The sequence below is a fragment of the Canis lupus genome, chromosome X, assembly GCF_011100685.1.
Source record: "Canis lupus familiaris isolate Mischka breed German Shepherd chromosome X, alternate assembly UU_Cfam_GSD_1.0, whole genome shotgun sequence".
In the NCBI taxonomy this organism is placed as follows: Eukaryota; Metazoa; Chordata; class Mammalia; order Carnivora; family Canidae; genus Canis; species Canis lupus.
This window is the reverse complement of record NC_049260.1, coordinates 81,917,221-81,943,045: the sequence shown is the minus strand read 5'-3', so window position 1 is coordinate 81,943,045 and position 25,825 is coordinate 81,917,221. Positions and strand designations below refer to the sequence as shown.

At 41.3% G+C, this 25,825-nt stretch overlaps 2 protein-coding genes across 2 annotated transcripts in view; both read right to left on the bottom strand.

Moving 5' to 3' along the window:
- The window catches only part of MID2 (midline 2), a 202,761-nt gene that overhangs the window by 138,153 nt on the left and 38,783 nt on the right, over positions 1-25,825 (bottom strand). The gene's annotated exons all lie outside the window — the stretch shown is intronic.
- On the bottom strand, positions 17,189-18,253 carry NCBP2L (nuclear cap binding protein subunit 2 like). The gene has a single exon (XM_038588032.1). The coding sequence runs from the start codon at positions 17,914-17,916 to the stop codon at positions 17,389-17,391; it is 528 nt and encodes a 175-aa protein (XP_038443960.1). The 5' UTR covers positions 17,917-18,253; the 3' UTR covers positions 17,189-17,388.

Sequence of the window (25,825 nt, the reverse complement as noted above, 5' to 3'; positions counted from 1 at the left end):
GAGAGAGAGAGAGAGAGAGAGAGAGAGAGGCAGAGACACAGGCAGAAGGAGAAGCAGGCTCCATGCAGAAGTCGATGTGGGACTTGATCCAGGGACTCCAGGATCATGCCCTGGGCTGAAGGCATGCCCTGAAACCATTGAGCCACCCAGGGATCCCCGAGAATTTATTTTTTCATGTATATTGAGTCCTTGTCTTCAAGGAGTCCACAGTCTAGCAGGGGAAATGCAAGTGAACAGATAATTACAATGAAGTGTGACAAAGCACTGAGATATGATAAATACAAGCTGCTACAAAGCATGTAGGATGGGATCCTAATAGGCAGTGGAAGTGGGAGGAGGATAGTCAGGGAAATATGAGTCTTGAAAGCAGTGTAGAAGTTATTCATCAGACAAAGGCATTTCTGAAAGATGGCATAGCATGCACAATGGCATGAAAGCCAAAGAGAGGGATCCCTGGGTGGCACAGCGGTTTGGCGCCTGCCTTTGGCCCAGGGAACGATCCTGGAGACCCGGGATCGAATCCCACATCGGGCTCCGGGTGCATGGAGCCTGCTTCTCCCTCTGCCTGTGTCTCTGCCTCTCTCTCTCTCTCTCTCTCTCTGTGACTATCATAAATAAATAAAAATTTAAAAAATTAAAAAAAAAGAAAGCCAAAGAGAATATGGTAACTGCAATGAATGGATAATATCATAGGTGGATAGATTGAGTGTAGAGTAGAATAAAGAGAAGACATGAGATAACCCAAGGACAGATCACAAAGGACTCTATGTGACGTTCCAAGGAATATGGACATTATCCAGAAGTTGTGAGCCATATCTGAATGGTTTGAAATAGGGGAATGCCATGGTGAAATTTGCACTTTAGAAAAGTTATTCAGTACCTATGAGAAGGATGGATTTGAAGGGATGGAGAATGAGGCATAACAGCTGTTGGGAAACAATTGCCAGATAATAAGAAAGATAAAGAGAGGGCAGCCCCGGTGGCTCAGCAGTTTAGCGCCACCTTCAGCCCAGGATGGGATCCTGGAGACCTGGGATCGAGTCCCATGTCAGGTTCCCTGTATGGAGCCTGCTTCTCCCTCTGCCTGTGCCTCTCTCTCTCTCTCTCTGTCTCTGTCTCTGTCTCTGTCTCTCATGAATGGATAAATAAAATCTTTTTTAAAAAATGATAAAGAGAACACAAATATAAAAGAGATTGAGATCTTCAAATAGAACTTTTCAACATAAGTAAAGAGGAAGGACAAGTCAGGTCAGTCTGATTGGGTATATGGGGATGGTGGTGCCACTATGTGGGGTAGGGAATGCAGAAAAAGGAGCAGACTTTTGGCAGAAATGAGGATGGGGCAATGTGTGGGAAGAATATGTGCTACCTCTTCTTTATCTATTCATCAATCAATGGACCCTTTGGCTGCTTTCATATCTTGTCTATCATAAATAATGCTGCTATAAACATAGGGGTGTATGTATCCCTTTGAATTAGTATTCTTATATTATCTGGAAAAATACCCAGACTGCTGGATCATATGATAGTTCTATTTTTAACTTTTTACCCAACACTCAAAAAACAAATAATCCCATTAAAAATGGGAAGAAGACATGAACCGACATTTCTCCAAAGAAGACAAACAGATGGCCAGCAGACACATGGAAAGATGCTCATCATCACTTATCATGGGCTTTGGTTTTGATGATTCAACACACTCGCCAGCTTAGCAGGCACTCAGGCCCACATAGGATGACAACTTTCAAGCAAACAGGCCCCATGCCAACCAGCCCTCCTCCAGGAAACTTCTAGGTCCAGGAAACTTCTAGCTTAAAACTGAGAGGAGACTCAGCAACACTTCAAAACACAAAGTCTCCTGACTTCTGGCCTTGTCCTGACATGACCCTGAAGTCTTGAGATCTGAAAGTAACTAGATACCCATAAGTGAAGGTTACCATAACATGGACTTCCTGGAGTCCTGGAATCTTTTCCCCAATACCATAAATACAACTCTATCTTAGGGTTTTCCATACTCCAAAATATTAGAGACTGAATTCATACCAGGATTTTCTAAATTACTAGCAAACTCAAGTGGTTACTTTATCAAGTTCATAACCTTTCCCCAATTCTGTGGACTGTCCAATATTGAAGAATGTGCACATTGGGAAGAAGGGATAAAAACATACACTTACATGTTCTAGATATATATTCTATCAAAAAATAAAAGAAAATTGTACAACAGAAAAAAAGGTGAGCAGTTTCAACAGTCAGACATAGAGAAGAGGACAAGGAATATTAGGACCAGAGTGATCTTTGAATTTAGCAATTACAAAAATTTATGTCCTTGGCAAGAATAATTTTGGTGAGTTGGTAGAGCCAAAGCCCAAGTATAGTAGGTAAAGAAGTGATTATAATATATTGTGGATAATGGGAGTCAGATACCTTACTATTGGTGAAGAAAATCAAAATATGGAAAAGGAGGACAGAATGAATCCAGTGGTGTTGAACTGGAATTGGACCATAAGTGTGATTTCATAGTTTTTAATATAGAGATATATGCAGAACGAGACATGGGTATAATGCAGGTGGTCATTTCTGCATGTATATGCATGCATGTGAGTGTAGGTGTATATACATAAGTCTATTTTGTAGTTCTGTCCACTGTGAAGCTCTACAGGCAGCAAACACAATAAGTGCCCAGATCTTGGTTCCTCAATGGCATTCTTCACTAAAAGGAAATGGAGAAATGACTGATTTCAGCACTAGGGCAAGGAAAGTACGAGATGAGCCTGGAATGTCTTGTTTGGGCAAGAAAGCAACAGACTACTCAAGAAGTGATAAGAGCATGTCAGATTGATACTAGATCTAGCATGAAGAGACTTAAGCTGGCCAAATTTGGAGCATTTGAGCATTAAAATAAAATATCATAACAAAAGATGATAACCCATTGAAAAATATAGGAATCTCTAAGTCCACACAGATAGAAATAAGCACATGGAAATTAAGGGAAAGATCATCTTTACAGCAATAAAAAAATGTAGGAGAACTGGTAAAATTGGGGGGGGGGAACATTTGGCCACCACTTAGCAAGAATCATCAAGGGATTCAAAAACTAGTGGAAGAAAGTTTGAGGAGTAAAAAGACACTTACATAGTCCTGAAATATCTCCCTACTAGATATCTATTAGTACAAATAGCAACTTTATAGTGGAGAAACCTAGCACATGGGATCTTAATCAAGTGATCAAACTTACTGTAGCCAGTAATGGGAAAAATCCACATTATGTGCCTAGGAGGACACAGCATTTCTGTGATGTTCCTTTCATAGGTACATAATCTGAATCTACTCATGAGGAAAATGCAGATACACTCACATTGAAGGGCATTCTACAAAATAGCTGGTCTGTACTCCTCAAAATTGACAATGCCATGAAACACGGGACTGTAGATCTATTTCAGATTAAAAGAGACATGAAAACTGAGTGCTGCTTATGAAATGAGATTTTCTGCCATAGAGAACATCCTTGCGTCAACGCATTCAGCAAAATCTGAAGTAGGAACTAGATCCGTAGATTAGTATATATCATATCAAAATTAATTTCCTGATTTTGATCATTGTGACTGGGTGATGTAAGACAATGTCATTATTATTAGGAAATGCACTCTGAAGTAATGAAGGGTAAATAGCATCATGTCTGCAACTTACTCTCAAATGGTTCAGAAAAAAAGAGGGTATGTGTGTGAGAGAAAGAGAGAATCAGAGGTGAGGGAGGGAGGGGGAGAAGGAAGGAGGTGGCAGTGGGAGAAAAGATCTGGGTAAAAGGCAAAATAGGCTTTTAAAAAATCTTATTACAGGTTTTATGTAAGTCTGAAATTGGGTCAAAATAAAAAGTTAAAAGAAAAATAAGTGATTCTGAGATGAAGAAGTAAAGGCAGCCATGTCTTCTCCACTAGTTTCACTTTACTTTCTTTCAGATGATTTTTTTTTTATTTATGAGAAACAGAGAGAGAGGAAGAGACATAGGCAGGGGGAGGAGCAGGCAGATGCTCAACCACTGAGCCACCCAGGTACCCCAGTTTCACTTTACTTTCAACATGGCTGCTTGTGAAGGCTAGCTCAGAGGAAGGATGGTGGCAGTTATGGTGGCAGCCACTGCTGTGGTACAGCTGGAACAGGTGTGTGCCAGTTTAGAGCCTCAGGGGAAACATCCAGTAGAAATAGGGTAAAGATACAGAAGAGAGGGAATGTTGCCAGCATGGAACACATTGGTGGAACTCCACACTGATGGGGCATTAGCCTTAGGAGAACGGATAGATCCCACTTAAAAAGACCATGAAACCGCATATGTAGTTTGCATGTAAGGAGCTGGCATGAGAGATGCCCCTCCTGATGGCCTATTATCTTGAAGCATAGGGAGCAAAACAAGACAATACAAAACAAAAAAAGAGTAGGAAGCAAAGTCACGTACAAAGTGTGAGGAGAGGGATGCCTGGGTCGCTCAGTGGTTAAGCGTCTGCCCTCGGCCCAGGGCGTGATCCTAGAGACCCGGATCGAGTCCCATGTCAGGCTCCCTGCATGGAGCCTGCTTCTCCCTCTGCCTGTGTCTCTTCCTCTGTGTGTGTGTATGTGTGTGTGTGTGTGTGTGTGTGTGTGTCTTCTGTGAATAAATAAATAAAATATTTTTAAAAAGTGTGAGGAGAGAGGTCCATAATTTGGAACATAGTATCTGGTCAAGAGTTGTTCTGAGGAATGAGAGAAGGAGCTAATTGGGGAAATGGCCAGTTCTCCAGTATCTCTGAGGGCCCAGCTGAGGGGTGGTAGAAGGGGAGGAGGGCGGGGGGTGGGAGTGAATGGGTGACGGGCACTGGGTGTTATTCTGTATGTTAGTAAATTGAACACCAATAAAAAAATAAATTAAAAAAAAAAAGAACCCAAACACGAAACTGGCTTCTTTGCAAAAGAACAAACACATTGATTGACTCACACTGTGTCAATGATGTTCCTCCTGCTCCACAAAGTTAGTTGCTTCAGCATCCACATGGATGAACCACCTAATTCTCAGTGCCTTGACCTATCCATCTCCCATGGCCTTTTTCCTTCACTCCAACTCAGCCACCTACTCCCATGGCTACCCCTGGACATTGCCATCACCAAAATTCTATGCCCTCTCCCATTTTTATTTGAAACATCCCACTCCTTGGCCACCCACCCTCACTGCCAATGCACACACACACAGCCTCTCTGAGACCTCCAGGCTATTAGCCATCACTCTTCTCAACACCCATCAGCCTGCATTCTGACTTTCTTTCATTCCTTAGTCAGTCCTGATTCCATGTTTCATCCTTGCAAATACAGTCACTTCCCTTGCCATCTCTCCTTCTGTTGACTATATTGGCAAAACTCCAATCCCAAATGAACTCTGCCATCTTCCTTCTTGAAGCCTTCACCCAAGCAGGCAGCTAAATAGTGGAGGGGGTATCACATAACTAAGCTGATTGGTTTCACCTTAAGTTCATGAACTTAAGAGGGCACTCAGTCCTTCCATTGTGCTCTGAATCCTATCCCTTTTCTTTACCTCAAGGAATCTTCTTCAGGTATCTCCTTTCTCTTCTGCAACATCAATCCTTCCCTCTCCTTTGGATCATTTCCATCAGAGCTCAACCATGCTTTAGTACTACTGATCTTAAAATTCTCCCTTGACTGTATATCTAACTCCCATCCCATTTATCTATTCCTGTTTATAGCCAACTTTTCACATATACAACTACATATGCTGACTCCAGCTCCTGCCTTCCCATTCAATACTCAATCCATTGCAATCAGACCTCCACCTCTACCATCCCATCAAAACAGCTCTTGTCGCCAGTGACCTAGATATTGCCTAATGTAATGGACACTTATCTGTCCTCACTTTACTCTCACTATCAGCACTGTTGACCACTCCTTCCACTGGAAATACACTTCTCTCTTGCCTCTCTTGACACCACCATCTCATGGTTTTCCTCCTAACTTCTTAGCCACTACTCATTCTTTTTTGCTATCTGCTCCTCCTTTACCTAATTTTTAAATATTGGTGTTCTTCAGTAGTCTGTCCTATACCGTCTTCCCATTTCATTTCTGTATTCTTTCATTGGGAAATCGCAGCCATTCCCATAAATTTAAGTGCCATTTTTCCAGATGACCCCCAAGTAAATCTCCCAGTCAGAGTTCTCCTTGAGTTCCGGTTGTCCACTTGACACCTGTATAGAGAGATCACAATTCATATATCCAAAACTGAAGTCTGGATTCCCCTAATCATTTCCATATGTTCAGCAGAGAGCACAACCATCAACCCTATTGCCTAAGCCAGAAATCTGTGTCCTCTTTGATTCTTCCTCTTCCCTTATCCTGTTCTTCATATCTCACTCAACAGCAGGCTGTATCTTCAAAACATATCTTAAAACTAGCCACACTTCTCTACCTGCATCACTCTGACCTGGCTACTTTCAACTTTAGCCTAGATTGCAATATGACCTGATTTCTCCACTTGCATTCCCCCCGCCCCCAACGCCAAACTTTTCTCCCACAGCAGCAAAAATTCCCCTTTCAAAATGAAAGATCACATCACTTCATTGTTTAAAATCTTTCAGGGAATCAAAATAAAAATACAAATTCTTTTTTTAAAAAAAATTTTATTGGAGTTCAATTTGCCAATATTTAGCATAACACCCAGAGCTCATCCTGTCAAGTGCCCCCTCAGTGCCCATCACCCAGTCACCCCAACCCCCCGCCCACGTCCCTTTCCACTACCCCTTGTTCGTTTCTCAGAGTTAGGTGTCTCTCATGTTTTGTCACCCTCACTGATATTTTCACTCATTTTCTCTCCTTTCCCTTTATTCCCTTTCACTAATTTTTATATTCCCCAAATGAATGAGAACATATAATGTTTGTCCTTCTCCGATTGACTTATTTCACTCAGCATAATACCCTCCAATTCCATCCACGTTGAAGCAAATGGTGGGTATTTGTCATTTCTAATGGCTGAGTAATATTCCATTGTATACATAGACCACACCTTCTTTATCCATTCATCTTTTGATGGACACTGAGGCTCCTTCCACAGTTTGACTATTGTGGACATTGCTGCTATAAACATTGGGGTGCAGGTGTTCCGGCGTTTCATTGCATCTGTATCTTTAGAGTAAATCCCCAGTAGTGCAATTGCTGGGTCATAGGGCAATTCTATGTTTAACTCTTTGAGGAACCTCTACACAGTTTTCCAGAGTGGCTGTACCAGCTCACATTCCCACCAACAGTATAAAAGGGTTCCCCTTTCTCCACATCCTCTCCAACATTTGTTGTTTCCTGTCTTGTTAATTTTCCCCATTCTTACTGGTGTGAGGTGGTATCTCATTGTGGTTTTAATTTGTATTTCCCTGATGGCAAGTGATGCTGAGCATTTTCTCATGTGCTTGCTGGCCATGTCTATGTCATCCTCTGTGAAATTTCTGTTCATGTCTTTGGCCCATTTCATGATTGGATTGTTTGTTTCTTTGGTGTTGAGTTTAAGAAGTTCTTTATAGATTTTGGATACTAGCCCTTTATCTGATACGTCATTTGCAAAAATCTTCTCCCATTCTGTAGGTTGTCTTTTAGTTTTGTTGACTATTTCTTTTGCTGTGCAGAAGCTTTTTATCTTGATGAAGTCCCAATAGTTCATTTTTGCTTTGGTTTCCCTTGCCTTCATGGATGTATCTTGCAAGAAGTTGCTGTGGCCAAGGTCAAAAAGGGTGTTGCCTGTGTTCTCCTCTAGGATTTTGAGGGATTCTTGTCTCACATTTAGATCTTTCATCCATTTTGAGTTTATCTTTGTGTATTGTGTAAGAGAATGGTCTAGTTTCATTCTTCTGCATGTGGATGTCCAATTTTCCCAGCACCATTTATTGAAGAGACTGTCTTTTTTTCCAGTGAATAGTCTTTCCTGTTTTCTTGAATATTAATTGACCATAAAGTTGAGGGTTCACTTCTGGATTCTCTATTCTGTTCCATTGATCTATGTGTCTGTTTTTGTGCCAGTACCACACTGTCTTAATGACCACAGCTTTGTAGGACAACCTGAAATCTGGCATTGTGATGCCCCCAGCTATGGTTTTCTTTTTTAATATTCCCCTGTCTATTCGGGGTCTTTTCTGATTCCACACAAATCTTAAGATGATTTGTTCCAACTCTGTGAAGAAAGTCCATGGTATTTTGATAGGGATTGCATTAAATGTGTAAATTGCCCTGGGTAACATTGACATTTTCACAATATTAATTCTTCCAATCCATAAGCATGGAATATTTTTCCATCTCTTTGTGTCTTCCTCAATTTCTTTCGGAAGTGTTTTGTAGTTTTTAGGGTATAGATCCTTTAAAAAATATAAATTCTTGACCCACTGGCTAGACCTTGTGGAATTTGGTGTCTGCCTGACACTCTGGCGTCATCTTCCTTGTTTTAGCTTCTTTGGTTTTCTTTAAATATTTGAAACCCACTAAGCTCTCTCTTGAGTCAAGGTCTTTGCATTTGCTTTTCCTTCTGCCTAGTAGACACTTACCACAGTAGTCCTTAGTGTCCTTTAAGTCTGAACTCAAATGTCAACTCCTTATAGATGACTTCCCTGGCCAGCGCATCTATAGTAGGTCCCCTGTGTTATTCTTCTTAGCCTTTTGTTTGTTTCCTTGAAGAATCAACTATAATTTATAATTATTCTATATATTTCTTTTTTTTTGTCTGTGTCCTTTTTGGGCAGAAATCAGTAGGGAAGTCTCATCTTTGTTCCACATGTCAGATTGGATAGCTTAACTGTCTGAAGGATCCAAGATGGCCACACTCATATGATTGGAGCCTTGGTGCTGGCTGCTAATTGGAACAACTTAAGTCTTTACCTCATGATCTCTTTTCCCAGCCAGAGAGTTTGGACTTGACTAAATAGCAACCATGTTCCAAGAGGTTAACTGCAAAAACAAAGCTTGTAGGATCTCCTAAGGCCCAGCATTGACAGTTTTATAAATAATTCCTAACCCGTTCTATTAGTCAGAGCAGGTTACAGCCCAGATTTGAGAAGAGGTGGGGGAAAATCCATTTCTGGACTGGAGGAGTAGCAAAGTCACATTATAAAAAGAATATGTTGGGGGCACCTGTGTGGCTCAGTGGGTTAAGCACCCAACTCTTGGGGGCAGCTCAGGTCCTGATCTCAGGGTTGTGAGATTGAGCCCCACATTGGGCTCAGTGTTCAGCGTGGAGTCTGCTAGAGTTTCTCTCTCCCCTCCCCTCTGCTCCTAAGCCCCCTCTTGCTCGCTCTCTCTCTCTCTCTCAAATAAATAAATAAATCTTTTTTAAAAAATAAAGGTACCATTGTGTATCCATTCCAGTTATTCCTGAATTTATTATTTTATTATTTTTTTAGATTTTATTTTATTATTTATTCATGAGAGACACACACACACAGAGAGAGAGAGAGAGGCAGAGACACAGGCAGAGGGAGAAGCAGGCTCCATACAGGGAGTCCAATGCGGGACTCGATCCCGGGACACCATCCCCAGACTCGATCCCGGGACTCAATCCCAGGACTCCAGGACCATACCCTGGGCCAAAGGCAGGCGCCAAACCGCTGAGCCACCCAAGGATACCCTATTCCTGAATTTAGATCAGAAATTGGTCCAGTGCCCAATCTATACCCAGACAAAGAGAAAGCTCCTCTAGGACAGAATACAGCAAAGAATCCAAATATCTGACTAATTATATATTCCCTCTTCCCACAAAGGAAGGTGTTGGTGGCACTAGCATCAGGGAATAAAACATCAAGGAGCACAAATTGAAAGAAAATGTGTTGGTGAAAGTAGGGCTGTAGGGAAGGCAAATGTTACATAAGAAATTTTAATTGAGGAAAGCCCTTGATATGACCAGAAATGACACAGACCAAATACCCTGCCTCTCCCTTTCTTTGCCCACCTCCAATAAGCTTTTTATTTAGCATGATTTTTAACAGCTTTATTGAGATATGTCACATCCAATACAACTCATCCATTTGAAGCTTTTAGTATATTCACAGAGCTGTGCAACCATCACTACATTTTAAAAACATTTCACCCCCCCAAAATGCAACCTCATACCCATTAGCAACCACTTTCCCCACTTCCTCCCAGATCTTGGCATTAATCTACTCTCTTTCTGTCTCTATGGATATTTTATATACGTGAAATCATACAATCTGTGGTCCTTTTCAACTGGTTTCTTTCACTTAGCCTAATTTTTTCAATGTTCATTTGTTTTGGAGCATGTATCAATTCTTCATTCCTTTTTATGGGCAAATAATATTCCATCATATGGATATACACATTTGTTTATACATTATTCGGTAGATGGAGTATGAGTTGTTTTCCACCTTTTGACTATGATAATTTATGGTGCTATGAACGTTCACATACAAGTTTTTGTGTGGACATATGTTTTCATTTCTCCTGGGTATATACTTAGAAGTAGAATTGCTGGGTCATATGGCAACTCTGTTTAACATCTCAAGGAACTCTTTCTGAAGCAGCCACACCACTTCATATTCCTATCAGCAGCATAAAAAGGTTTCAATTTCTCTACATTCTTACCAATGATTGTCATTATCGGACTTTTGGGTTATAGCTGTCCTAGTGTATGGCAAGTAGCATTACATTGTGGTTTTGATTTGCATTTTCCTGATGGCTACTGATGCTGAGCATCTTTCCATGTGCTTATTGACTGTGTGTATTTCTTCTTCTTTGGAGAAATGTCTATTTAGATCCTTTACCATTTGTAAGTTGGGTTATTTGTCTATTACTGTTAACTGTAAGACTTCTCTATGTATTCTAGATACAAGTCCCTTATCAGACATATAATTCTCAAAATGTTTCTTCCATTATTTGGATTGTCTTTATTTTTTAAATTTTATTTATTTATTCATGAGAGACACAAAGAGAAGGCAGAGATGAGAGACATAAAGAGAAGGCAGAGACCTAGGGAGAGGGAGAAGCAGGCTCCTTGCAGGTAGCCCGAAGCGGGACTCGATCCCAGAACTCCGCGATCACACCCTGAGCCAAAGGCAGATGCTCAACTGCTGAGCCACCCAGGCGTCCTTGGATTGTCTTTCTACTTTCTTGTTGGTGCTCTCTGAAGCACAAAAGTCTTTAATTTTGATGATATCCAAGTTATCTATTTTTTCTTTGGCTATTTGTGCTTTTTGGTGTCATATCTAAGAAGCCATTGTCTAACCAAAAGTCTTGAAGATTTATGTCTATGTTTTCTTCTAGGATTTTTATAGGTTTAGCTCTTTAAGTCTTCAATCTCTTTTAATTTTTGTATATGGTGTGTAGTAGGGGTTTAGCTTCATTATTTTGCTTGTGGATATTCGGGTATCCTAGCACCATTTGTTTTTTTTTTTTTTAGATTATTTATTTATTTATTCATGATAGTCACAGAGAGAGAGAGAGAGGCAGAGACACAGGCAGAGGGAGAAGGAGGCTCCATGCATCGGGAGCCCCATGTGGGATTCAATCCCGGGTCTCTAGGATCGCGCCCTGGGCCAAAGGCAGGCGCCAAACCGCTGCGCCACCCAGGGATCCCTAAAAGGCTATTCTTTATTTAAATACCTAGTAGTGCAATTGCTGGATCATAGAGTAATTCTATTTTTTAACTTTTTGAGGAACCTCCATACTATTTTTCAGAGTGGCTGCACCAGTTCACATTCCCACCAATGGTGCAGGAGGATTCCCCTTTCTCCACATCCTTGCCAAGACCTGTTGTTTTTTATATCGATTTTAGCCATTTTGATAGGTGTGAGGTGGTATCTCACCGTGGTTTTGATTTGCATTTCCCTGATGATCAATGATGTTGAGCATCTTTTCATTTGTCTGTTGGCCATCTGGATGTCTTCTCCCCCCACCCACATTCCCCCGGATAACCATCAGTTGCTCTCTATAGTTAAGAGTCCTTTTCTTTTTCTTTTTTTTAAAAGCTTTTATTTTTTATTTATGAGAGAGAGAGAGAGAGAGAGAGAGAGGCAGAGACACAGGCAGAGGGAGAAGCAGGCTCCATGCAGGGAGCTTGACGTGGGACTCGATCCCGAGACTCCAGGATCATGCCCTGAGCCAAAGGCAGGTGCTCAACCACTGAGCCACCCAGGGATCCCTAAGAGTCCTTTTCTTAATTTGCCTTTCCTTCTCTCTTTTTTTTCCTTTGCTCATTCATTTTGTTTCTAAATTCCACATATGAATGAAATCATATGGTATTTATCTTTTCTGACTGGATTATTTTTCTTAGCATAATACTCTCTAGCTCCATCCATATTGTTGCAAATGGCAAGATTTCATTCATTTTATGGCTGAGTAATATTCCATTGTACATATATACCACATCTTCTTTATCTATTCATCAGTTTATGGACATTTGGGCTATTTCCCAAATTTGGCTGTTGTAGATAATGCTGCTATAAACACCAGGGCACATGTATCCCTTTGAATTCGTATTTTTGTATTCTTTGGGTAAATACCTAGAAGTGCAACAAACTGATTATTACCAGAGGGGAGGTGGGTGGGGCAATGGGTTAACTAAGTGATGAGGATTAAGAAGTGCACCTGTGATGAGCACCAGGTGTTGTATGGTGTTGAATCACTATATTGTACACCAGAAACTAATATTATGCTGCATGTTAACTAACTGGAATTTAAATAAAAACTGGGGGAAAAGGGCAGCCCGGGTGGCTCAGTGGTTTAGCACTTTCTTCAGCCCGGGGTGTGATCCTGGAAACCCGGGATCGAGTCCCACGTTGGGCTCCCTGCATGGAGCCTGCTTCTCCCTCTGCCTGTGTCTCTGTGTCTCTCATGAATAAATAAATAAAATCTTAAAAATAAACTGGAATAAAAGGCTATTCTTTCCCCCATTGAATTGTCTTAGTACCCTTGTCAAAAATAGTTTGACTGTAAATGTGAGCGTTGACTTCTGTACTCTCCATTCCATTCCATTGATGTATGCCTCCCCTTATGCCAGTACAACACTGTCTCATTTACTATATAGCTTTGTAGTAACTTTGAAGTCAGAAAGTGTAAGATTTCCCACTTTATTCTTCTCTTTTAAAATTGTTTTGGCTATCTATTACATTTCCATAAGAATTTTGGGGTCACTTTGTAGATTTCTATTTTTAAAAAATGACTGGGATTTTGAAAGGAATTGCATTGAATCTATAGATCAGTTTGGGAGTTACTGCCCTCTTACCAATATTAATAAGTCTTCCGATCTATGAACCACAGGCTATCTGTCCATTTATTTTCATTTATGCCTTTCTATTTATTTCCATTTATTTAATTACTTTTAACAATGTATTGTAGCTTTCAGAGTATCAATTTGGCATCTTTTTGGTATATTTTCTCCTAAATATTTTCTTTTTGATTTTTATTTTTTTATTTTTTTATTTTTTTTGAGTTCAGTTTGCCAACATATCGTATAACACTCGGTGTTCATCCCGTAAAGTGCCCCCCTTGGTGCCTGTCACCCTTTTTGATGCTCTTCTAAATGAAACTGTTTTGTTAATTTTATTTTGGATTTTTTTTCAATTGCTCATTCATAGAAGTGTAATTGATTTTTGTATGCCGATTTTGTATTCTGCAACTTTGCTAAACTATTAGCCCTAATAGTTCTTTTTTGTGGACTCCTTCTGATTGTCTTTATACAAGATCATATCACCTGTAAATAAAAATATCTTTACGTATTATTTTCTAATCTAGATGTCTTTTTTTTTGTATTTTCTTGCCTAATTGCCCTAGATTAAAACTTCTAGTATAATATTGAATAAAAGTGCCTTGTTCCTGATCTTAGGGGTAAAGTTTTCAGCCTTTCAACACTGAGTATGTTAGCTATGGGGTTTTCATAAATGTCCTTTATCAGAGTGAGGAAGCCCTGCTCTATTCCTAGTTTGCTAAGCATTTTTATCATAAAAAGGGTGTTGAATTTTTTCAAATGCTTTTTCTGTGCCAATTGAGATGATCACGTGATTTTTATCCTTTATTCTATTGATATATTCAGCGTGATTTTGAAGAACATGGTATATTGTAAGAACTACTGGAGTAATCTTCTAACCATACAGTATGAAAGTCTCTTTACTTAACCAAGAGTATGCTTCACAAGACATTGTTAAATGTTCTTTCTGAGCTTAGGAAAAGACTTCCTTGGGAGTAATCCAAGCGGGAAGCCACCAGGAGGAGTGGTTGAGAGATGTGCCAAGATACTCCTCCAGAAACATTTTGTAATTAAAACCAAAATTTTAATCCCATGCCTTTAAAAATATCTTCTTCTGTTTTAGGGAAGTTGCAAAGGGGAGATCCTAAAAAGTTTGTAAACTCTATTACTGTATGCAGAGTAATCTAAATTGGCCAGAAATGCATGTCAGATGCTCCTTTTTCACCCAGGGAGTAGAAATAAATATGGCTGGGTGGTATTAGTGTTGAGACTGAGTGATATTGGATGTCAAGGCAGAAAGAACAACGCACTTGACAAGTTGCTTGGGAGAGAGAGAGAGCTCAGATATGATGTAGTGCGATAATTTCCAGAGAAAAAGGAACTGCAAAGAGGGGTTTGGACCTAGTGGCCTGACTGGAGGTAAGGGAAAGAGACAAAAGAGTACCCCTGATTAGGGGCACCAGCTTTGACATAGACTCCCTTGCTTTGAACTCCAGCTCTGCCACGTACTAGTTGGTGACCTTATTTCTCTGATCATCAGTGTTCTCACTTATGTAACAGGTACAGAGTTGTTCAGAGAAAATGAGATTGTGTTTTAAAGCCTCCAGCATGGGATCCCTGGGTGGCGCAGCGGTTTGGCGCCTGCCTTTGGCCCGGGGCGCGATCTTGGAGACCCGGGATCGAATCCCACGTCGGGCTCCCAGCATGGAGCCTGCTTCTCCCTCTGCCTGTGTCTCTGCCTCTCTGTCTCTCTCTCTGTGTGACTATCATGAATAAATAAATAAAGTCTTAAAAAAAATAAAAATAAAGCCTCCAGCAAAGTGCCCGGCACAGAATAGTCATTCCATAAAAAGTGACATTCCCTTTCCTCTCTTATTCAGGAAAGAATGTTACTGACCAGAGTGGATGACCTCAGGTCACAGAGTGAAGGAGTCAGGAGAAAGAAGCTGATTTTTATCTAACTTCCCAAGATGTAAGGTCATGAATTCTGGAGATATATGTTTGGGCTCACAAGAGAGCAACTTAAATCATTAACACAAGAATATAATTAAAAAGTATTTGGTGGGGTGCCTGGGTGGCTCAAGTGGTTCAGAGTGAGACTCTTGATTTGGGCTCAGGTCATGGTCTCAGGGTCGTGAGATTGAGCCACACATCTGGTCTCCAAGCTTGGAGTGGAGCCTGCTTTGGATACTCTCACTCCCTCTCCCTCCGCTCCTCCCCCACAGCGCAGGTGCACTCTCATCTCTCTCACTCTCTTTCTCTCTTTAAAAAATACCAGAAAAAAAAATTGATATCAAGTGCTTTCAGGTACATGTTAACAAGCTGGCTTACGCATTGAAATAATGTCTTATCTCACACAATAGGACACTGAGACATAGTGTATGTTGCAAGGTTAGTGGATTTCATCAGCTAGGTAATTTCGAGAAGGCCCTAGTTTCTTTGGCCTCTCCTTTCCCCTTCTAAAGTGTCCAATTCATCCTAGAGCTGGTTTCTCCTGTGATTGTAACAAGACTCCTTGTAACAATCGCTATATGCATACTTTTCAGGGAAAGACAGAGATAACCTCTCCTTCACACATAAACTAAAAATCTTTCATGTCGGTCTTACTGGGGCCCCCATTGGTCATTGTCAACCTCTGATCAGCTTAAGCCTGGGTTCCTAAACCAAACGCCAGCAAGAGGGAGGGAATTGCCATAACTCATTTACACTAATGGCAGTGGCTGTGCCTTCTGGGCTCTAGAAGGAAAATGATCACTGGGGTGTGGAGCAGAAACCCCCAGGAAGCTGGCAATGGAAATGTAGTGTGAGGAACAGACTTTCGTGATTTTAAGCCACTAAGGTTTTTTGGATTGTTTATTACTGCATCATAACCTAATTTATGTAACAATAGAAAAAGTAAATAAAGTGTTGCAAGCTACGCTGAGAGGATGGAGAGAAGTGAAAATGTGGGTGTAAGTGAACTAAATCCTCCTCTATGAAAGCAAGAAGTCAATAGATGTTTAAAATGAAAATAAATAGTGTACACAGTCATGTTACTTAGAAATATGGAGGAATCTGCCAAGAAAGAAACACCCTCCATCAAAAAAAAAAAACTTGTTAGAAAAGTAAGGGGTGCCTGGCTGTTTCAGTCGGAAGAGCATGTGACTCTTGATCTTAGGGTTGTGAGTTCAAGCCTCATGTTGCATGCAGAGATTATTTAAAAATAAAATCCTTAAAAAATTAAAAGTTATTGCCTAGGGAGTAGGCCTGGGATAGAAATAGGTGTGGCAAGAGAATTTTTGTTTCATTATAAACTCTTCCAGATATTTTAATGTTTTTATGTTTAAAGAATGTGCCTTTATTCCTTTGATAATTTTTCTAAATTTCCATTTAGTTGACTTTATTTTTTTTAAAAGATTTTTAAACACTCATTTCAGGGGCACCTGGTGGCTCAGTTAAGCAACTGCCTTCAGCTCAGGTCATGATCCCCAAGTCCTGGGATCAAGTCCCACATGGGGGGGGGGGGAGGTTTCCTCTCAGCGGGGTGTCTGCTGCTCTGGCTTCCTCTGCCCCTCCCCACGGCTTGTGCTCTCTCGCACTCTTTCTCTCTCTTAAATAAATAAAAATCTTTCTTAAAAAATCATTTCAGGCCCTGGAAACATGACCATGAAATCTTCCTGAAATGGGAGTTGTGCTTCGGTTGATTCAGATTGCACATACCTAATATTTATTCCTAAAGACCATTTTGCTTTTGACCACTGAATAGTCAAACTGATATTCTGACAACCAGCTTCAAAATTAAGACAAGAACTGGGGCACCTGGGTGGCTCAGTGGTTGAGCATCTACCTTTGGCTCAGGTTGTGATCCCCGGGATCGAGTCCTGCATCAGGCTCCCCACAGGGAGCCTCCTTCTCCTTCAGCCTATATCTCTGCCTCTCTGTGTCTCATAAATGAATAAAATCTTTTAAAAATTAAGACAAGAATGAAAGAATTTTTTGCTTGTGCCATTTAATAACATTTCAAACAGAAAAATACAACAAAGGGCCTCTGCTCAGCAAATAAAGTAATTTCAACTTGTGACAAATTGGGTTCTTTGCTGACCTGGTGTTTTTTTTTTTTGTTTGTTTTTGTTTTTTGTTGTTGTTGTTGTTGTTGTTGTTGTGTTCTTTAATAGACTTTTCCAGGGGCCAGAGTTGCCAGTTTTTCACTAATGGATTCCTCTCCTATCATGGGCCTGAGCCTGTTTTCCAAAGCCACCTCTACCAATATCAGAATCTTCACGAAACTCATTTCTTATCTGGCCCCCAGATCGGTGATGGCTATACTGTCTACCCTCTCTAAAGCCGAGATCCCAATCTGTGCAGATAGTATGGTCATCTAGGCAGGTCCCATTTAGGAACAACATGGCATTTTCGGCATCAAATCTGTTATGGTATTCTATAAAACAGAAACCACATGCCGTTTTCTTAATTCTATCCAGGCCCATAAATACATTCTTGACATCACCACATCTACTAAAGAGCTCATATATTTGCTCTTCAGTAGTATAAAAGGAAAGATTCCCCACATAGAGTGTGGAGCTGTCCTTCAACAATTTCTCCTGCTCATCATTATCTCCACCAAACTGCTGGTCCTGGTACTCGCTCAGCTCCAGGGAGGAATCCCCACACAGAATTCTCAGGTTGTTGGACATGGTGCCCAAGGGGCACCGTGAGAGCAGCAGTTTGCGATCCATCTTAGCAGCAGCGACACCCCCACCAACACCCTAAATTAAATTTTTAAAAAACAAAGTTATAGGGAAGGAAGCAGAAACACAAACTCATGTATATTTAAGAGGTTTGTGCCCTGATGCATGGACACCTCAGCTCTTGACTGTGAGGATCGTGTCAAAACAAACCCAAAGTGGAATGTTCCAGGCCCCAGGAACATGGTCATAAAATGCAATTTTGCAAGCCTTCTTGAAAGGGTAGCTACACTGTCCTCGGTTGACTCAGATCCTACATACCTAATCTATTACCAAAGAACAAATTTAATAACAGAATGCTCTTGGAAAATACAGTATAAAACAGTAAAATGAATCAAATTTTCATAGGGAATGAGCAATACTATCATTCCTGATCGAGGACTAGGCATCTGATCTGATAAATCATATATATATATATATATATATATATATATATATATATATAATCATATATTTTATATAAAATCAGGGTCAAAGCCCAAATACAGTTGTACTATACCTTCTTGTGATTTAAAATAATAAATTTATGATTCAAGTCCATACTATGGAAATCAATATATTGCATTGTTAAGTTAGACAAAAAGTCCCTAAATATATATTATCAAGGGTACATGTATCTCTATATAAATGAAAACTTTCTGGCATCATTAATTTCTAAATTAAGATTATATTTTACTAGCAATAAATCCACTTTTAATCTTAGATTTTAGAAAGACTTGTATATAATTGCTTGACTATACCATCTATTTAAAAAACCTCCCCAGGGAATTTTAACTAATGCCCTTTCCCCCTTTACAAAATTTTCCTGCTGCCGTCAGAGGCATTAAAAATGATTTGTTCAGTTTTAGCTGCACTTTTCAAAAATAGGCATTAGTTCCATCTCCCTCTTCTATTTTGTAAACAGTTCCCAAGTTTTCCCCTGCAAGAAATACCTACAGAACCAGATGGAAATGCAGATTCTTGCAGCCTACCCTTCAGAGATTCTGACTCGGTAGATCTAGAGCAAGATCCAGGAACTGGCATTTAACATTTAACCTGCATCCCTCAGCCCTCCGTGATCCAGATGCAAGTGGTGCAAGGACCACACTTGGAGAACTTTGCTGAGGAAATGCTTTCTCTTAAACACTTAATGAACACTCTTTATTTGCCAGGCACCATGCTAGGTGCTATGAATACAACAGTGAAAAAAAGACATGGTGAAAGTACAATTTCAGAAATTATTTGTATCCCTGGAACAAAGCATGAACGATGATCTGCACACACACAGTAGACATGCAATAAATATCTGTCAAATGAATGAATGCATGAGTTCAGAATTGAGTGATGAAGCCAGACAAATAAACAGGAAAATACAATATGGTGTGATTGACACTGTTGTAGAGATATACATGGGGGAAAGGGAAGAAGGAAATGAACCTTTACCGGGGATCTACTCTGTGATGGCTACTGTGTGCAGTTTCTACTACCTCACACAGGAAGAGAGGCAGTTACCAGCGTGGGAGCATCAGAGAAGGCTTCCAGAGGAGAGGCTGCATGCATTGACTCTCATGGACAAGGACGGTGTGTGTGTGTGTGTGTGTGTGTGTGTGTGTGTGTGTGTTTGGAAGGAGGATGTAGAAATTTCGAGAATGAACCAGACACAGAAAACATGTGCAAGGGCAGAACACAGAGAAAAATAAAATAGAAAACTGAAATAGAAGCCTAAATAAAACCAGGTGCATGGGGATTCCTGGGTGGCTCAGTGGTTTAGCATCTGCCTTAGGCCCAGGGTGTGGTCCTGGAGTCCTGGGATCGAGTCCCACATCGGTCTCCCTGCATGGAAAACTGCTTCTCCCTCTGCCTGGGTCTCTGCCTCTCTCTCTCTCTCTCTCTCTCTCTCTCTCTCTCTCTCTTGCTCATGAATAAATAAATAAAATCTTTAAAAATAAAAAAAAAATAAAACCAGGTACAAATGACAGTGCTGTGTAATTCAAAGCAATGACAATTGGGGGGGTGCTTATTTAGATGTCATTTGAAGAGCAGTAGGAAGCCCACTGCCCAAAACCCATCTTCCTGACAGCCTGTCAATGATGGCTGAAAGTCTGTTGCTAGAAACTCATTACTTTGAGTCATTGACAAATTACCCCATTAAAAAACAAATATCCCTCCCAGATTTCATTTCCTTTTTTAAAAAATCTGGTTACTAGATTGACAGATCAGAGGATGTGATAGTTCTAGTGGATTTCATTTCATCCAGGCATTGGACAAAGTTTCCCATAATTTTCTTGTAGACGAGATGGCAACGTATAGGCTGGACGCTCCAGCTGTTTGTTGAGAGGAGTTTGTAGCTAGTTGAAGAAATAGTTTGTTGTCAAACCAGGAGGGAAGTTCCAGCAGTGAGCCAAAAGGCTCTATTCTTGGCTGTGTCTTATTCAGCTCATTTATGGTATTGACTTACTGTAAACAAGAGCTTTTAAAATGGTCAGAACTGCCTAAAATGGAATGAGCTGCCTTGGGGGACAATGAGCATGAGGCATGGAGACATTCAAGCCAACCTTGGAGAATCCTCTTACAGAATAGTCAAGCAACGGAGAGGCCCCCTTTTCATCAGCATAGTGTATGAATCAAGCATGTAGTTTGAAGTCAAAAGATCTCGGTTCAAATCACAGCTTCACCCCTTACTAGAAATGTGACCTTGGGCAAAGTGCTTTAACCATACTGGTATCAATTTCTACATCTCTAATCCCTGGGGATCAAAATATCTACCTTGCAGCAAATGCTGTGACATTGTTATGTGTAAAAAAATAAAAAGCACCTAGCACAGTGTTTACCTTGTTGTAGATGTTCAATAAATGGCAGGTATAAGACCAATGATGCCATTCTGTGATTCAGTGACTCAGAATAAGATGTATAAAAACCTATCAAATCTTCTAATGACCCAGGCTAGGAGGAACTTTTGAATGGATCTAGGCAGCCTTGAATGATGCTAAATCCAAACTGACAAGGTGATGGATATTACTTAATACATATTAGTGGTTAATTTTAGATTCAACACAAGGTAAAAGGACAGACAGTAAGGGAGATGGGGAAAGAGCACAGGCTTAAGAGCCCTGTTTTAGAATTGGGACTTCATTTTTTCACTCATTTCTTCACTGGAGCACTGTGCTAGATCCCAGGGAAATGTCAAGAACTAAGTGATGCTTCTGCCCTCAAGGAACTCCCAGTCTGGGGAACCAGCGGACTTAAAAGATACATGACAACAAATGTAATTATTTTACTTACAGGAGCACATGCTAGGCCCAGAGGTAGCAACAAAGAAGGGGGGCCGGGAGGGGGGGCTACAGAGCAAAAGAATGGGAGGGGAGAACAGCTTTCTAGAGGACTGATCCTGAAGTCTTTTTTTCCAAAAGATGATCACATTGTATTTATGTTTCAAGTAAGGTACTCAGACTTCTGGAACAAAGTACAAAATGTACAAAAGGCTGGGAAATGGAAGCAGCCAGTTGGTCTCCCACCCCTGTACCCCAGCCACCCAGTTCTCTGAAGAGGCAAATTACTGTTACTAGTTTCTCCTGTAACCATGCTGACCTCCTCCAAGCTCAATTTTGAAAGTTGAATAAGAGTTTGGCTGGAAGACAAGGGGTCATTCTAGGCAGAGAGAACAGTGTGTCCAAAGGCATGGAGGCATAACGGGTTGTTCAGTTTGCTATTATTTGGGCACGAGGATAATGAAAGCATTACAGGTCATGAGGAGGAGATAAGACTGGAAGGGTAGGTAGGGCCAGGTTGTGAAAGCCCTTGTAAGGCATAAGGAGCAGCTGGGACTCTACCAGCGAACAGTGCAGAGTCAAATAAGGCTTGAAGCCGAGAGGAGTGATGTGATGTGATTCACATTGCAGGAAACTAATTCTAGCACCGGTGTGGGGAACAGATTAGAGGGGGAGTAGGCCAAGAGGCAGGGGACTAGTTTAGAAGCTATTTAAATAGTTTAAAGAAAGATGATGTAGAGTCTGGACTGGCATGCTGCAGTAACATAAAGAAGAGACTTAGCAGGCAGCCCCCATGGCCCAGCAGTTTAGCGCCACCTTCGGCCTGGGGTGTGATTCTGGAGACCCGGGATCAAGTCCCACGTCTGGCTCCCTGCACAGAGCCTGCTTCTTCCTCTGCCTGTGTCTCTGCCTCTCTCTCTTTCTGTGTGTGTCTATCACGAATACATAAATAAATAAATCTTAAAAAAAAAAGACTTAGCAAGTCTTGGCCAGTGCTTGAATGGAGAGCCTAGGGTGACTCCCAAGTTTCAGGCCTGCACAACTGTGTGGATAAAGGTCTACATCGCCTGAATGGTGGTAGTGGGGTAGATAGAGGATGGGGGCAGATTTGCATAAGAAAGATGAATTTGGCCAGGTCCCATGAGTTTAGTCACAATTGAGTATTCAGGTTTGGAGCTCACAAGAGAGGTCTGGGGCTATAAATATAGATTAGAGAGTCATCAGCATAGTAGATAAAACCATGGGGATGCATAAGATGATCTAGGGGAAAGGTATAGAATGAGAAAAATCCTAGCAAAGCCCAGCATTTAAGAGATGGCAGAGGAATAGTCTCCCAAGGGGCATAAGAAGAGGTAACCAAGAGGAATGAGGAGACTTAGGAGAGGAACAGCATGACCAAAGTCCAGGAGTAGACACTTTCAAGAGAGGCACGAGGACAGAAGGGGAGTGAGGGGAATCATTTGTTATCTGCCGCAGAGAGCGTTCCGGGAAAATCAAGACTTCAGTATGTTCCTTGGGTTTGGCAATCAGGATGTCATTGGTTTCCTTAACAAGAGCAGTAAGGGTGGTGTTCTGAGGTCAGAACAGCCAGACTGGGTGGGGCAAAAGGCAGGACTGAGTTTTGAGTGGGAGGTGAGGAAATGGAAATGGCAAGTGTAGAGGGCTCACTTTCGAAAAGCTTCTGCCATGATGAAAGGTAAGAAATGGGCTGAGAAAGTCAAGCGTATCTAAATGCTGATGGAAAGCAGCCAATAAAAAGAGAAAGAGTGGTTGAGGATATAGATGAGAAAGGGGACAACCAATGCAGAAAAGTCCCCAAGAGGTGGGAGAGAATGGGCTCTGAAGCATAAATAGATGGATTAGCCTTGAACTGGACAAGCTATGTCTATTCCTCAAAGACAAAAAAAAAAGGATATTAAGATATTAGGACATGTAGGGCCACAGCTATGTGGCAAGATGGAGTAAGGGCAGGAAAATGAGAGTTAGCATCTAATGGCCTTGATTTGCATAATGGAATAAGTGATGGTTTGGAGGTAGAAATGGTTGAAAGGATGAAGCTTGTCAATGAGTCATTAAAATCCCTCAGGATGGTAGCCAGAGTTGGGGAGACTATAAGTGAGGTGCTGAGGTCCTCACTAAGTGAGACCTGGAGGCAGTAGACAACAGGAAGAAGTATTGGAAGAGGGTAGCTATACCATCCCCTGGCCCGCACAGGACTGGAGAGAGCAGAGATCCTCAACCACCAAACTTCCGGAGAGATGGCTTAGTGGATCTTAGGTACTGTATCTGACCCAAACTAGGTGCTCAATACATGTGAAGAGATGTCTTACCTTTTTAATCATCATAAATTTGCACTAGAAGATCACAGGAGGGAAGGGTCCTCATGTACTTGGCACTCGTCAAACCATACAGAGGGTGGCATGTCCATTCATTTTTAGGTGCCTGATTTTTAAGGTACAGCTAGATGAAGGTCAAGAAACCACTGAAGACTGATTAGGAATTGGGCATGTTTAGTCTCACAAAGAGATGGTTAAAAAAGAAGGTATGACAGCCGTCACAAAACATTTGAAGGATTCTTTCTGCTCCATATGGTAAAAGTAAGATTAATGGAGAGGAGTCACAAAGAGAGGACTGCAAGTCCTTTTCAGTACAGTTTTTCATTTATCCAATCATGAAATATGAACTTATCCATCGTATTCAAGTGGAGGCCTAACAAATACCTACCTATAATGGGAGTTATAAAGGCCACACTTGAGAGGGAGAGAGAGAGAGAGAGAGAGAGAGAGAGAGAGAGAGAGATGGAAAAGCAATCCAGTCATTGTGGGCCGCAGATCATCAAGTTGATTTGTAGACACTGTGAGAGACTATTTCCTGCTTTAGAAAGTAGAGCTTAGCTAGAAGAGAAGGCCCTCCCTGACTTTTGCTATTGGGGAAGAATGAGTCAGAGACTCTAAAAATAGAAGAAAAACTTGAAGAATGCCTCAAAATGATTATAATCAAAATCCTGGGGTGGGGGTGGGGGTGCAGAGGAGAGTAGGTGGCAAGGTAAAGCAAATCACCTTCCAGGAAACAAATTTTACTGGCCTTCTGGAATTGGCAGGAGGACCCCTAGAAAAGCCTTTCCAATAACTGCCTCAAACCAATGCTTGGTATTATTTCAACTATGCAGAAGAAATAAGCCAGGCTGTTTTCTACTGCAGAATAAGGCAGCAGCTCTGAGTAAGGAAATAGAAACAAGCTGGGACCGTAGTGTTACAGAGCTCAGAGTGGCAGAAGATGCTCCTGGGTCTTTAACATTTGTATTTCAGAGTAGTTGAGGGCATGTGGATGGTGTGGTGGGTTAAGCAACTGACTCTCAGTTTTGGCTCAGGTCTTGATCTCAGGGTCCTGAGATTGAGCCCCGGACTGGGCTCTGTACTCAGCGAGGAGTCTGCTTGAGATTCTCCTCACCCTCTGCCCCTCCCTTCTGTTCTCTCTCTCTCTCTCTCAAATACATAAATCAATCTTTAAAAAATAAAAATAAAAGAGCAGTTAAGTGTACACTGAAACAGACTGGCAGACCCAAAGCAGAGACAATGGCCTGGGGCAGCCTACAGGAGAAAAGAGAATCATAAAGTACCTGGGCTCTTAGCTGACCTTGTGCCTAGCAAAACTCTTTCCTTCCTCCTTCCTTCCCTCCTCCCCTTCACCTCTCTTGACTGTTCCCTTCTTTATTTCCTTTGTGAGCTAACCAACAACTAATCATGGGCTGATAGACCTTAGGAGCAGTGCTCATGATGTACCTCCTGATAAGGGAAAGAAAAAGGTGGCTGGGTACATACTGTAAAAGCCTGGGTTTGGGGAGTGGGAAACCACTGACTTGCTTTCCCAGCTGTACGAGTAACCTCCATCAAGCTCACTGACCTTTTTGAGCCTCAATCTCCTGGTCTGTAAAATAAAGGTCATTATCATATGTACCCTGGAGTGCTTTTTTGAGGCCAAAATGAGGAGCAGGTATGTGACTCAAGACACAAGAGGAGCCCAGTGAATGGCAGTCATGATTATTGAAAGCCATCAGTTTCGAAGCAAAATTAGAAAGAAAAAAGAACTACTGTGGTGACCCTCTGCAGCCTTGCAAAGTGGTTCAAAAGTATCCCCCGAGAGCCTCCACGAAAGCCTTATCTACCTCATCCAATTCAATTTCCTTGACTCCGGCTCCAGCCAGCAGTCCCGGCTAAAGCATTTCTCATTCCCTTGGATTGTCTTCCTGCTTTGGCTGAATGACCAAGATTTTCAACTTTTTCCTTGCAAATGGACCTCCCTTCTAGTGCATTAAATCTCTCTCTCTCTCTCTCTCTCTCTCTCTCTCTCTCTCTCTCTCTCTCACACACACACACACACACACACACACACACACAGGGTGGGCTGGCCTGGCAATGTAACTACCATTTGTAACAATTTTTTTCTTCTATGGAAGAATGCATGTCACCTTCCAAACAACTGACTTCAGAATGAACTTTGAGATCTCAGCCATCTGTAGGAGTTGGAGGCTGCTTTTATGTCAACATATGGAGAAGTGACAAAGGACTAGATAAACCAGGTCCAGAATTAAAGAGGTGGCTGCAAGGTAAATTAGAAGGCCCCGAGGAGCGGCAAGGAGGGCTAAGAGATCA